At 46.5% G+C, this 14,413-nt stretch overlaps 1 protein-coding gene across 3 annotated transcripts in view; it reads right to left on the bottom strand.

Annotated features, from left to right (window-relative positions):
• Positions 1 to 71: 71 nt before the first annotated feature.
• Positions 72 to 14,413, bottom strand: part of LOC116371866 (microsomal glutathione S-transferase 1-like) — a 35,113-nt gene continuing 20,771 nt past the window's right edge. The window contains exons 1-4 of one of the 3 annotated variants that reach the window (XM_031820955.1): positions 13,110 to 13,153; positions 4,914 to 5,060; positions 4,621 to 4,715; positions 72 to 1,029 (exon numbers count right to left, since the gene is read on the bottom strand). In XM_031820955.1, the coding sequence (XP_031676815.1) occupies positions 786 to 1,029; positions 4,621 to 4,715; positions 4,914 to 5,060; positions 13,110 to 13,124 (501 nt within the window). In that variant the 5' untranslated portion in view covers positions 13,125 to 13,153 and the 3' untranslated portion in view covers positions 72 to 785. Of the gene's footprint in view, positions 1,030 to 4,620; positions 4,716 to 4,913; positions 5,061 to 10,640; positions 10,756 to 13,109; positions 13,154 to 14,413 lie in introns of those variants that run through there. The other 2 variants (XM_031820956.1, XM_031820957.1) reach the window with 2 other exon arrangements.

Genomic DNA, 14,413 nt, shown 5'->3' with positions numbered 1-14,413 from the left:
TATCACATCAGATGCAAAAAATGTCTAAGATATAAAATAGGTGTTTGCAGTCAGTCAGACAACCAGACAGACCGGGTCATGTGTGTATGTTTTATTCATTTTAATGCATTGCTCGGTATGACTGCACTATTGGACCTAGAAACACTATCATTTTACAGCACATGCGATAACATCTGCAAATCTGTGTACGCGACCAATAAACTGGTGATTTGATGTGGGTAAAAATAGGCAGATTATACATGCGGTATCGGATACTGAACTACACTTGATTTTAGTTTAGGGCTCCATTGAATCCGTATCGCCTAAGGTCAGCGCTCTAGCGCACTTGAAATGTGAAATGTAGTTTCCGAATGTATGCAGAGTTTACCTTGAATGGAGTTTCCGCGAGAACGTTGCCGTTCAATGTCTACCGCGCTCTAGCATTGACCTTCCGTGAAATAGATTGAATCGAGCCCTACTGTTTAGTTTAATTATTTTTTTGCTGATATTAATCCTTTTTTTTTTTGCACAGATCAAATTCAGTGCTGAGTTAAAAACAAAACGTGCAGAGAATATATAGTTAGTCTGCCTGATACAACAGAACAAATAGAATAGTCCCAGAAGTGCAAACTCCAAGTACAATCAAGCACTGTCAAATGTATTTAACATTATGTAGCCTATTTGACCCAGGTCTAATAAATGTGTGGGTGTCTCCTCAGAGGTAGAGTGTCCCGAGGACTATTTTAGGCCATCTGAAAACTTTGAATCAATCAATCTGATTAATTATTAATTGATTGATCGCCTCTTCAGAGATGCGTTGAGCTTAGCACTCTGTATGCCATGGAGAAGGTAGCGCCCATGCCAACCATCCAAGCTAGACCTCTGCTGGGTTGGGGCAGGGGGAGGACGTAGGCCACCGTGTGGAAGAGCCTGGAACCAACAAACACCCGGAAGTGGAGCAGAGCAGTGGAGAGGTCGGGCCCCGTCAGGGTATACAGCAGACCAATCACTACGAACGGGATGATGTTCTCCAGGTCGTTCTGGTGGCATCTGGGGAATGAGAGAGAGAGAGATCAGATCATTTGATCATCACCCTGCCGCCCCTCCACTCTAACCACTAGGCTACCCTGCCGCCCCTCCACTCTAACCACTAGGCTACCCTGCCGCCTCTCCACTCTAACCACCAGGCTACCCTGCCGCCCCTCCACTCTAACCACTAGGCTACCCTGCCGCCCCTCCACTCTAACCACTAGGCTACCCTGCCGCCCCATGTTCTAACCACTAGGCTACCCTGCCGCCCCTCCACTCTAACCACTAGGCTACCCTGCCGCCCCTCCACTCTAACCACTAGGCTACCCTGCCGCCCCTCCATTCTAACCACTAGGCTACCCTGCCGCCTCTACACTCTAACCACTAGGCTACCCTGCTGCCCCTCCAATCTAACCACTAGGCTACCCTGCCGCCCCTCCACTCTAACCACTAGGCTACCCTGCCGCCCCATGTTCTAACCATTAAAGACTCCATAGATCTAACTGAATCTTGAACAAACCTTTTTAATCTGAAACAGAATATGGAAGACATATTGACCTTGGCATCCCGTAATCCGAACCGTCAATTTATACATTTAAAAAATAAATCCCAGACTCTATTTAACACCCGATAACACACGTTTTATGATGAAATAGGCCCCAACTCCCACATGTTCACTGTGTCCCCTTAAACCAGGTGGACCAGTTCCTTCATATGATGTGGGAGGACCCTTGATGAAATAGGCCCCAACTCCCAAATGTTCACTGTGTCCCCTTAAACCAGATGGACCAGTTCCTTCATATGATGTGGGAGGACCCTTGATGAAATAGGCCCCAACTCCCACATGTTCACTGTGTCCCCTTAAACCAGGTGGACCAGTTCCTTCATATGATGTGGGAGGACCCTTGATGAAATAGGCCCCAACTCCCACATGTTCACTGTGTCCCCTTAAACCAGGTGGACCAGTTCCTTCATATGATGTGGGAGGACCCTTGATGAAATAGGCCCCAACTCCCACATGTTCACTGTGTCCCCTTAAACCAGGTGGACCAGGTGGACCAGTTCCTTCATATGATGTGGGAGGACCATTGATGAAATAGGCCCCAACTCCCACATGTTCACTGTGTCCCCTTAAACCAGGTGGACCAGTTCCTTCATATGATGTGGGAGGACCCTTGATGAAATAGGCCCCAACTCCCACATGTTCACTGTGTCCCCTTAAACCAGGTGGACCAGTTCCTTCATATGATGTGGGAGGACCCTTGATGAAATAGGCCCCAACTCCCACATGTTCACTGTGTCCCCTTAAACCAGGTGGACCAGTTCCTTCATATGATGTGGGAGGACCCTTGATGAAATAGGCCCCAACTCCCACATGTTCACTGTGTCCCCTTAAACCAGGTGGACCAGTTCCTTCATATGATGTGGGAGGACCCTTGATGAAATAGGCCCCAACTCCCACATGTTCACTGTGTCCCCTTAAACCAGGTGGACCAGTTCCTTCATATGATGTGGGAGGACCCTTGCAGTTAATCACTTCCAGGGAAAAGTTACAAAAGAAATTTAGAAGAGCATGAATTTAAATATTGATGCTTATTTATAAAAACCCTCTTAGGCCTCACTCCCCCCCCGATTTGAGATACTGGACAGATTAATCTCCATCTCTTCATTCAAAGACTCAATCATGGACACTTTTACTGACAGTTGTGGCTGCTTTGCGTGATGTATTGTTGTCTCTAACCTTCTTGCCCTTTGTGCTGTTGTCTGTGCCCAATAATGTTTGTACCATGTTGTGCTGCTACCATGTTGTTGTCATGTTGTGATGCTTCCATGTTGTTGTCATGTTATGCTGCTACCATGTTGTATTGCTACCATGCTGTGTTGTCATGTGTTGCTACCATGCTGTGTTGTTATGTGTTGCTACCATGCTGTGTTGTTATGTGTTGCTACCATGCTGTGTTGTCATGTGTTGCTACCATGCTGTGTTGTCATGTGTTGCTACCATGCTGTGTTGTCATGTGTTGCTACCATGCTGTGTTGTCATGTGTTGCTACCATGCTGTGTTGTCATGTGTTGCTGCCATGCTGTGTTGTTGTCTTAGGTCTCTCTTTATGTAGTGTAGTGTTGTCTCTCTTGTCGTGATGTGTGTTTTGTCCTATATTTATATATATATATTTTTTTTTTAAATCCCAGCCCCCATCCCCGCAGGAGGCCTTTTGGTAGGCCGTCATTGTAAATAATAATTTGTTCTTAACTGACTTGCCTAGTTTAGGGGGGCTCTATAAGTCTAGGGGGGCTCTATAAGTCTAGGGGGGCCTCTATAAGTCTAGGGGGGCTCTATAAGTCTAGGGGGGGCTCTATAAGTCTAGTGGAGCCTCTATAAGTCTAGGGGGGGCTCTATAAGTCTAGGGGGGCCTCTATAAGTCTAGGGGGGCTCTATAAGTCTAGGGGGGCTCTATAAGTCTAGGGGGGCTCTATAAGTCTAGGGGGGCTCTATAAGTCTAGTGGAGCCTCTATAAGTCTAGGGGGGCTCTATAAGTCTAGTGGGGCCTCTATAAGTCTAGTGGGGGACACTATAAGTCTAGTGGGGTCTCTATAAGTCTAGGGAGGGGCTCTATAAGTCTAGTGGGGCCTCTATAAGTCTAGTGGGGCCTCTATATGTCTAGGGGGGGGGCTCTATAAGTCTAGGGGGGGGCTCTATAAGTCTAGGGGGCCTCTATAAGTCTAGTGGGGGGCTCTATAAGTCTAGGGGGGCCTCTATAAGTCTAGGGAGGGGCTCTATAAGTCTAGGGGGGCCTCTATAAGTCTAGGGGGGGGCTCTATAAGTCTAGGGGGGCTCTATAAGTCTAGGGAGGGGCTCTATAAGTCTAGGGGGGCTCTATAAGTCTAGGGGGGCTCTATAAGTCTAGGGGGGCCTCTATAAGTCTAGGGGGGCTCTATAAGTCTAGGGAGGGGCTCTATAAGTCTAGGGGGGCCTCTATAAGTCTAGGGGGGGGGGCTCTATAAGTCTAGGGGGGCCTCTATAAGTCTAGTGGGGCCGCCATAAGTCTAGGGGGGGCTCTATAAGTCTAGGGGGGCCTCTATCAGTCTAGGGGGGCTCTATAAGTCTAGGGGGCCTCTATCAGTCTAGGGGGGCCTCTATCAGTCTAGGGGGGCCTCTATCAGTCTAGGGGGGCCTCTATCAGTCTAGGGGGGGCCTCTATCAGTCTAGGGGGGGCTCTATCAGTCTAGGGGTCCTCTATCAGTCTAGGGGGCCTCTATAAGTCTAGGGGGGCTCTATAAGTCTAGGGGGGCTCTATCAGTCTAGGGGGGCTCTATAAGTCTAGGGGGGCCTCTATAAGTCTAGGGGGGCTCTATAAGTCTAGGGAGGGGCTCTATAAGTCTAGGGGGGCCTCTATAAGTCTAGGGGGGGGCTCTATAAGTCTAGGGGGGCCTCTATAAGTCTAGTGGGGCCGCCATAAGTCTAGGGGGGGCTCTATAAGTCTAGGGGGGCCTCTATAAGTCTAGTGGGGCCTCTATAAGTCTAGTGGGGCCTCTATCAGTCTAGAGGGGCCTCTATAAGTCTAGTGGGGCCTCTATCAGTCTAGGGGGACTCTATAAGGGTGGGCCTACCTTCTCACACGTTCCACATCCGGGTCAACTCTCAGCATCCTCTTCTTGTCCTCTGGAGTCTTAGCCATCCCTGTGTCTTCCATGTTGGCAAAACACTGTGGAGGCAGAGACATTTTTACAACATAGAGTTCACTTACAGGCTATGTAACACTGTGGAGGCAGAGACAAGTTTACACCATAGAGTTCACTTACAGGCTATATACCACTGTGGAGGCAGAGACAAGTTTACACTATAGAGGTCACTTACAGACTTTATAACACTGTGGAGGGAGATTACCACCACATTCCCATACCTTTCTCGTGAATCGGAAGTATGCAGTCATAGGAGACATCAGCATCATCTTGAGGACGACGACAGTGGCGTAGGTAGAGAAGGCCAGGAACACCTCGCTGTCTATCATATGAGTTAGCTCTGCCATGGCTGTTCGGTTCGAGTCTCGCTAGAAAACAGAGCAGAACAACATAAACTTAGCGATCACACGGTTTAGGTTTGATTGAACTTCAATGAAGGACGATGACAGTGGCGTAGGTAGAGAAGGCCAGGAAACACCTCGCTGTCTATCATCGATGGCGTTTCCTTCATCTTGGTGTCACTCTGCCACGACCAACGAGAGACACTGTAAACAGCTTTGGGACTTTTTGCTCTTCATAAAGACGGCCTGAACGCTGCGCACCAATATTTACAGAAGACGGCCTGAACGCTGCGCACCAATATTTACAGAAGTCATCGTGCATACTGAACATGCATTAAATTCCAATGAAACCACCAACACGCTGGGTCCAGACAGACAACACTGTCTGATTCACAGACTGACACACAGCAATGAATAGGATAGTATCTGTAGTCTGACTGGCGTCTAGGCTAGTATCTATAAACACAGCTGTTAGGGGATCTGTAGTCTGGTGTAGAGGCTAGCATCTATAAACACAGCTGCTGTTATGGGATCTGTAGTCTGACTGGTGTAGAGGCTAGTATCTATAAACACAGCTGTTAGGGGATCTGTAGTCTGGTGTAGAGGCTAGTATCTATAAACACAGCTGTTATGGGATCTGTAGTCTGGTGTAGAGGCTAGCATCTATAAACACAGCTGCTGTTATGGGATCTGTAGTCTGGTGTAGAGGCTAGCATCTATAAACACAGCTGGTGTTATGGGATCTGTAGTCTGACTGGTGTAGAGGCTAGTATCTATAAACACAGCTGTTAGGGGATCTGTAGTCTGGTGTAGAGGCTAGTATCTATAAACACAGCTGTTAGGGGATCTGTAGTCTGACTGGTGTAGAGGCTAGCATCTATAAACACAGCTGTTAGGGGATCTGTAGTCTGGTGTAGAGGCTAGTATCTATAAACACAGCTGTTAGGGGATCTGTAGTCTGGTGTAGAGGCTAGTATCTATAAACACAGCTGGTGTTATGGGATCTGTAGTCTGACTGGTGTAGAGGCTAGTATCTATAAACACAGCTGTTAGGGGATCTGTAGTCTGGTGTAGAGGCTAGTATCTATAAACACAGCTGTTAGGGGATCTGTAGTCTGACTGGTGTAGAGGCTAGTATCTATAAACACAGCTGTTAGGGGATCTGTAGTCTGGTGTAGAGGCTAGTATCTATAAACACAGCTGCTGTTATGGGATCTGTAGTCTGACTGATGTAGAGGCTAGCATCTATAAACACAGCTGGTGTTATGGGATCTGTAGTCTGACTGGTGTAGAGGCTAGTATCTATAAACACAGCTGTTAGGGGATCTGTAGTCTGGTGTAGAGGCTAGTATCTATAAACACAGCTGTTAGGGGATCTGTAGTCTGGTGTAGAGGCTAGCATCTATAAACACAGCTGCTGTTATGTTTCACCATGTAGACCTACTGACTCCAACAGTCCTTAGTTGACTCAAGCTAAACTTTAAACTGGAAAATGTAGCAATCATGTAAATAATGAACCGATTATACTGTTAATTACGATATTTTCTCCTAGAGTTAAGAATAGTAACAACAAATATTGTGGTTAAACTCAAATATAATAATATAATTTTTTTTTTTAAATACATTATTTTTCAATTTAAAAAAAATCTAAAACGTATAATCTTTGTAAATTATATCACAAATAGGACTGGTGGAGTTATGTCACACATGCAGCTAACACAGACAAATGGAAATGTCTGCTCTACCCAAAATTACAACCAACTAATTGCAGCATTACCAGCAACAATAGAAGAGGCAAGTAGAAGGGGAAATAAGTAAGGAACTTGTCTGTCGGCATTAAAGACCAAAAATGGTTAAAGAAAATTGCGATAAATAAAAATATATACCATTTTCATTTAAGGACCAAAAAACTGACAGCTGTGGCATATAAACGGCATATAGTTGGGAAGAGATTTTAGATTTACCGATTCCAAGGCACATGGTTTATGAATTGACACGCAACACGACACCGGATACAAAACTTAGAGCTTCTCAATTGAAATGATTATTCAACATTCTTAGAATCAATAGAATGTTATATATATATATGGGGGATACAACACTTAGAACTGTTCAATTGAAATGATTATTCAACATTCTTAGAATCAATAGAATGTTATAAATATATATGGGGGATACAACACTTAGAACTGTTCAATTGAAATGATTATTCAACATTCTTAGAATCAATAGAATGTTATATATATATATGGGGATACAACACTTAGAACTGTTCAATTGAAATGATTATTCAACATTCTTAGAATCAATAGAATGTTATATATATATATGGGGGATACAACCATCCCAGCTCTGCAGATTCCGCTGTGAGGAGGCAGAGAGTCACATCCTGGCCATAGAGGTTTTTATTCTCTGTTTTGGTTCGGCCAGGGTGTGACTAGGGTGGGCATTCTATATTCATTTTCTATGTTTTGGATATCTGTGTTGTTTGGCCGGGTGTGGTTCCCAATCAGAGGCAGCTGTCTATCGTTGTCTCTGATTGAGAACCATACTTAGGTAGCCCTTTTCCCACCTGTGTGGTGTGGGTAGTTATTTTTCTGTTTAGTGTGGTTTGCACCTCACAGAGCTGTTTTGGTTGTGCTTTTGTTGCTTAGCGTTCAGCTTTACCGTTTATAAATAACATGAACACGTACCATGCTGCGCTTTAGTCCTCCACCAACGGCCGTTACACAGAGTCATTATATCATTTATTTTGGTGTTGCCCATATGTACCTCGTTGTTTGGTCACAGGTCCAGGAATGGCTGAAGAATTGCAACATTTACCTGGAGCTAACTCTGCAGATAACAATACTGGGTGATCTGAAAAGTTATAGTCAATCAATCAATAATATAATTATTATTTTAGCAAAAAATGTTTATCTTTAATTTACAATCTGGATGGTGTTTAGAGATAGATGGGAGGGGCTGAATGGAGCTGAAGGTTGGGACTGGATGGTGTTTAGAGATAGATGGGAGGGGTTGAATGGAGCTGAAGGTTGGGACTGGATGGTGTTTAGAGATAGATGGGAGGGGCTGAATGGAGCTGAAGGTTGGGACTGGATGGTGTTTAGAGATAGATGGGAGGGGCTGAATGGAGCTGAAGGTTGGGACTGGATGGTGTTAGAGAGAGATGGGAGGGGCTGAATGGAGCTGAAGGTTGGGACTGGATGGTGTTAAAGAGAGATGGGAGGGGCTGAATGGAGCTGAAGGATGGGACTGGATGGTGTTAGAGAGAGATGGGAGGGGCTGAATGGAGCTGAAGGTTGGGACTGGATGGTGTTTAGAGATAGATGGGAGGGATTGAATGGAGCTGAAGGATGGGACTGGATGGTGTTTAGAGATAGATGGGAGGGATTGAATGGAGCTGAAGGATGGGACTGGATGGTGTTTAGAGATAGATGGGAGGGGTTGAGGGTAGCTGAAGGATGGGACTGGATGGTGTTAGAGAGAGATGGGAGGGGCTGAATGGAGCTGAAGGATGGGACTGGATGGTGTTCAGAGATAGATGGGAGGGTTTGAATGGAGCTGAAGGATGGGACTGGATGGTGTTAGAGAGAGATGGGAGGGGCTGAATGGAGCTGAAGTATGGGACTGGATGGTGTTAGAGAGAGATGGGAGGGGCTGAATGGAGCTGAAGGTTGGGACTGGATGGTGTTTAGAGATAGATGGGAGGGATTGAATGGAGCTGAAGGATGGGACTGGATGGTGTTCAGAGATAGATGGGAGGGGCTGAATGGAGCTGAAGGATGGGACTGGATGGTGTTAGAGAGAGATGGGAGGGGCTGAATGGAGCTGAAGGATGGGACTGGATGGTGTTAGAGAGAGATGGGAGGGGCTGAATGGAGCTGAAGGTTGGGACTGGATGGTGTTTAGAGATAGATGGGAGGGATTGAATGGAGCTGAAGGATGGGACTGGATGGTGTTCAGAGATAGATGGGAGGGGCTGAATGGAGCTGAAGGATGGGACTGGATGGTGTTAGAGAGAGATGGGAGGGGCTGAATGGAGCTGAAGGATGGGACTGGATGGTGTTAGAGAGAGATGGGAGGGGCTGAATGGAGCTGAAGGATGGGACTGGATGGTGTTCAGAGATAGATGGGAGGGTTTGAATGGAGCTGAAGGATGGGACTGGATGGTGTTAGAGAGAGATGGGAGGGGCTGAATGGAGCTGAAGGATGGGACTGGATGGTGTTCAGAGATAGATGGGAGGGGTTGAATGGAGCTGAAGGTAGGGACTGGATGGTGTTAAGAGATAGATGGGAGGGGTTGAATAGAGCTGAAGGATGGGACTGGATGGTGTTCAGAGATAGATGGGAGGGGCTGAATAGAGCTGAAGGATGGGACTGGATGGTGTTCAGAGATAGATGGGAGGGGCTGAATGGAGCTGAAGGATGGGACTGGATGGTGTTCAGAGATAGATGGGAGGGGCTGAATAGAGCTGAAGGATGGGACTGGATGGTGTTCAGAGATAGATGGGAGGGGCTGAATAGAGCTGAAGGATGGGACTGGATGGTGTTCAGAGATAGATGGGAGGGGCTGAATAGAGCTGAAGGATGGGACTGGATGGTGTTCAGAGATAGATGGGAGGGGCTGAATAGAGCTGAAGAATGGGACTGGATGGTGTTCAGAGATAGATGGGAGGGGCTGAATAGAGATGAAGGATGGGACTAATAACAACAAGATAACCAATGTAAAACATACTGTGTCTATAAAATGTATAAATGTATATAGGTTCAGAACTGTTAAATAGCACAGTTATAAATATACATGGCAAATAGAAATCAAACTGGACGGACATCAGAAATAGAGGAAGGACAGGATTAAAAACAGTCAAAATAGAACTACTTTACAATAGATTGTGCCCGTAAATGTATATAGTAAAAGCCTACGTGTTGTTGTTCGCTAGTTTACTCCAATCAGGGGAGGGGTCGTAGGGTTCGCGGGAAATAAGAAAAGAAAATACATTTTAAAAAGATGTGTGTTTGTATATAATATATATATACATATTTACCATATAAATATACCAGGGATTGGAAGTGATGCAGACAATTACATGATCTATTTGCAATATTAAAGCTGATCTACCCTCTAAAAAATATATATACGTTTAAAAAAAGAAAAGTAGTCTATTGTTAAATCCTTTAAAATCCATTCAATGCACTATCAATATGCACCGCACCGCTATGCAGGTTTTGCCTGTCAGTGTCAACAGAAACATTGTAATTTAAAATTAAAATAAACAATCTGTTTGAATGATAAACTACTGCAAGTTCCCGTATGTTACTGTGTTCAGTTTCACGGCTCTTATCACTATCATAGCAGCGCAGCAGTTGGTTTTATCGTTCAAATGTAACCGGCACATATGGCGTCAGATAAGAAGCCTAACATGAAGCCAAAGTTCAACAAAATAATGGCGCGAGGAGTTGGGGATTAAACAAAAAACACGTTGTTTTACTGATGTTACGCTAACGTCTGTTACTGGCGCGCAACTCGTCCTGCACCGGCTGTAGATTAAACACACAGAAAAACCCCGTGGATGAACTTTGATGAGTGCGTAAATATATTCCTACCAGTCTGGATTGTAAAATCCTTCTTTCTGTAAATCAGGAGTTTCACAGACCAGAGATGGTTTGACACTGCAAAAGAAGGCGTTGTTGAATTCTGGGACACTTGGACCGAGGCCACATGTGGTGTTGCGAAATTGAGGACAGGTTGAACAGGCACACATTCCACTACCAACGGTTAACATTGTTATTGTTAGGCAGATATTTGTATGGTATATACCCTTACGAAACAATATTGTAGACAGAGTGCAGTACAACTGCAGTACACTATAGTATAACTGTAGTTAGAGTGCAGTACAACTGCAGTACACTGTAGTATAACTGCAGTACACTGTAGTATAACTGTAGTTAGAGTGCAGTACAACTGCAGTACACTGTAGTATAACTGTAGTTAGAGTGCAGTACAACTGCAGTACGCTGTAGTATAACTGTAGTTAGAGTGCAGTACACTGTAGTATAACTGTAGTTAGAGTGCAGTACAACTGCAGTACACTGTAGTATAACTGTAGTTATAGTGCAGTACAACTGTAGTACACGGTAGTATAACTGTAGTACACGGTAGTATAACTGTAGCACACTGTAGTATAACTGTAGTTAGAGTGCAGTACAACTGCAGTACACTGTAGTATAACTGTAGTACACAGTAGTATAACTGTAGTACACAGTAGTATAACTGTAGTACACGGTAGTATAACTGTAGTTAGTTAGAGTGCAGTATAATTGCAATATACTGCAAATACTGCATCCAAAAGAACACGTTTTTGCAGTAATTGTCCAGTATAACTGCAGTTCGGGGGCAGTATAACTGCAGGTCGGGGGCAGTATAACTGCAGGTCGGGGGCAGTATAACTGCAGGTCGGGGGCGGGGGCAGTATAACTGCAGGTCGGGGGCGGGGGCAGTATAACTGCAGGTCGGGGGCAGTATAACTGCAGGTCGGGGGCAGTATAACTGCAGGTCGGGGGCGGGGGCAGTATAACTGCAGGTCGGGGGCAGTATAACTGCAGGTCGGGGGCAGTATAACTGCAGTTCGGGGGCAGTATAACTGCAGTTCGGGGGCAGTATAACTGCAGGTCGGGGGCAGTATAACTGCAGGTCGGGGGCGGGGGCAGTATAACTGCAGGTCGGGGGCAGTATAACTGCAGGTCGGGGGCGGGGGCAGTATAACTGCAGGTCGGGGGCAGTATAACTGCAGGTCGGGGGCAGTATAACTGCAGGTCTGGGGCAGTATAACTGCAGGTCGGGGGCAGTATAACTGCAGGTCGGGGGCAGTATAACTGCAGGTCGGGGGCAGTATAACTGCAGGTCGGGGTCGGGGGCAGTATAACTGCAGGTCGGGGGCGGGGGCAGTATAACTGCAGGTCGGGGCGGGGGCAGTATAACTGCAGGTCGGGGGCGGGGGCAGTATAACTGCAGGTCGGGGGCAGTATAACTGCAGGTCAGGGGCAGTATAACTGCAGATCGGGGGCAGTATAACTGCAGTATAACTGCAGGTCGGGGGCAGTATAACTGCAGGTCGGGGGCAGTATAACTGCAGGTCGGGGGCAGCATAACTGCAGGTCGGGCATTATAACTGCAGGTCGGGGGCGGGGGGCAGTATAACTGCAGGTCGGGGGCAGTATAACTGCAGGTCGGGGGCAGTATAACTGCAGGTCGGGGGCGGGGGCAGTATAACTGCAGGTCGGGGGCAGGGGCAGTATAACTGCAGGTCGGGGGCAGTATAACTGCAGGTCGGGGGCAGTATAACTGCAGGTCGGGGGCGGGGGCAGTATAACTGCAGGTCGGGGGCAGTATAACTGGGTCGGGGGCAGTATAACTGCAGGGCGGGGGCAGTATAACTGCAGGTCGGGGGCAGTATAACTGCAGGTCGGGGGCAGTATAACTGCAGGTCGGGGGCGGGGGCAGTATAACTGCAGGTCGGGGGCAGTATAACTGCAGGTCGGGGGCAGTATAACTACAGGTCGGGGGCAGTATAACTGCAGGTCGGGGGCGGGGGCATTATAACTGCAGGTCGGGGGCAGTATAACTGCAGGTCGGGGGCAGTATTACTGCAGTTCGGGGGCAGTATAACTGCAGGTCGGGGGCAGTATAACTGCAGGTCGGGGGCAGTATAACTGCAGGTCAACTACAGTACAGTTATTCTGTAATTACTGAGTCCAAAGTACCACAGTCGACTGCAGTTTTGATTGTGTGTGTGTCTGCATGGCTCTCTCTCTCTGTGTGTGTGTGTGTGTGTGTGTGTCTGCATGCCTCTGTGTGTCTGCATGTCTCTGTGTGTGTGTGTGTGTTTGTCTCTGTGTCTGTGTGTGCGTGTCTGTGTGTGTGTCTGCCTGCATGCCTCTGTGTCTGTGTCTCTGTGTGTGTGTGTGTGTACCCTATCACCTGCAAGTAGACCAAAGGTGTTATCTTCACTCCCTGACCCCTTATTGAAGACAGACAGGTTCCAAAGAGCACCCAGTCAGTTTACGCTGACTCACCGTGACCGTTTCCATGAAAACAAGCCAGAGCAAAGCTGATCTGAGCTGCAGTCGTATTTTTTTAATTTTACCTTTGTTTAACTAGTCAAGTCAGTTAAGAACAAATTCTTATTTTCAATGACGGCCTAGGAACAATGGGTTAACTGCCTGTTCAGGGGCAGAATGAAAGATTTGTACCTTATCAGCTCGGGAATTTGAACTTGCAACCTTCCGGTTACTAATCCAACGCTCTAACCACTAGGCTACCCTGCCACCCCATACACATGCCTGTGTATGTCTGATCTCATCTCCAAGACCTCTCAATTCCAGTTCTGCTCGGCTAGCTTCGGGTTCAGCGTCCGGGGTTTTGGTCGTGCCGTGATTCCAGAAGCCTAATGAACAGCTATTAATAGCTTGATGATTCATTAAGACGTAAATTATGTAAACTGGACGTGTAACGGATCACGTTTGACAAATAGATGATGAAGATGTATTTAAACCAGATATACGATTTGAAGTTTTCAGGACTTTGAGACGTGGAACGTCGTCAACTACTTTAATTGTTTCAGAGACTACATTTCCTCTGTGTGTGTGTGTGTGTGTGTGTGTGTGTGTGTGTGTGTGTGTCTGCATGCCTGTGTTTGTGTGTGTGTCTGCATGCCTGTGTTTGTGTGTGTGTCTGCATGCCTGTGTGTGTGTGTGTGTAATGAAGTAGGGCCACACAGCTGCTCATTATGCTAACAGCTCCAGGGCTGTGTCTCCACCAATCACACTGGATCCTACAGCACCGACTGCACCCTCAAAAAACACAGAAGAAGAAGAGACCTATCAGTGCTCCCTATGTTGAACTGTTGTATATAGGGAGTTGTTTACAGGTGATGAGTTGATGATGCAACCAAACCAGGTGTGTTCTCTGTAATGAGTTGATGATGCAACCAATCAAGGTGTGTTCTCTGTGATGAGTTGATGATGCAACCAATCCAGGTGTGTTCTCTGTGATGAGTTGATGAAGCAACCAAACCAGGTGTGTTCTCTGTGATGAGTTGATGATGCAACCAATCCAGGTGTGTTCTCTGTGATGAGTTGATGCAACCAAACCAGGTGTGTTCTCTGTGATGAGTTGATGATGCAACCAAACCAGGTGTTTTCTCTGTGATGAGTTGATGAAGCAACCAAACCAGGTGTGTTCACTGTGATGAGTTGATGATGCTACCAAACCAGGTGTGTTCTCTGTGATGAGTTGATGATGCAACCAAACCAGGTGTGTTCTCTGTGATGAGTTGATGATGCAACCAAACCAGGTGTGTTCTCTGTGAGAAGTTGAT

The sequence above is a fragment of the Oncorhynchus kisutch genome, unplaced genomic scaffold (assembly GCF_002021735.2).
Source record: "Oncorhynchus kisutch isolate 150728-3 unplaced genomic scaffold, Okis_V2 scaffold3793, whole genome shotgun sequence".
NCBI lineage: Eukaryota > Metazoa > Chordata > Actinopteri > Salmoniformes > Salmonidae > Oncorhynchus > Oncorhynchus kisutch.
The sequence above is the reverse complement of the archived record's forward strand: the minus strand, read 5'-3'. Positions and strand labels throughout refer to the sequence as shown.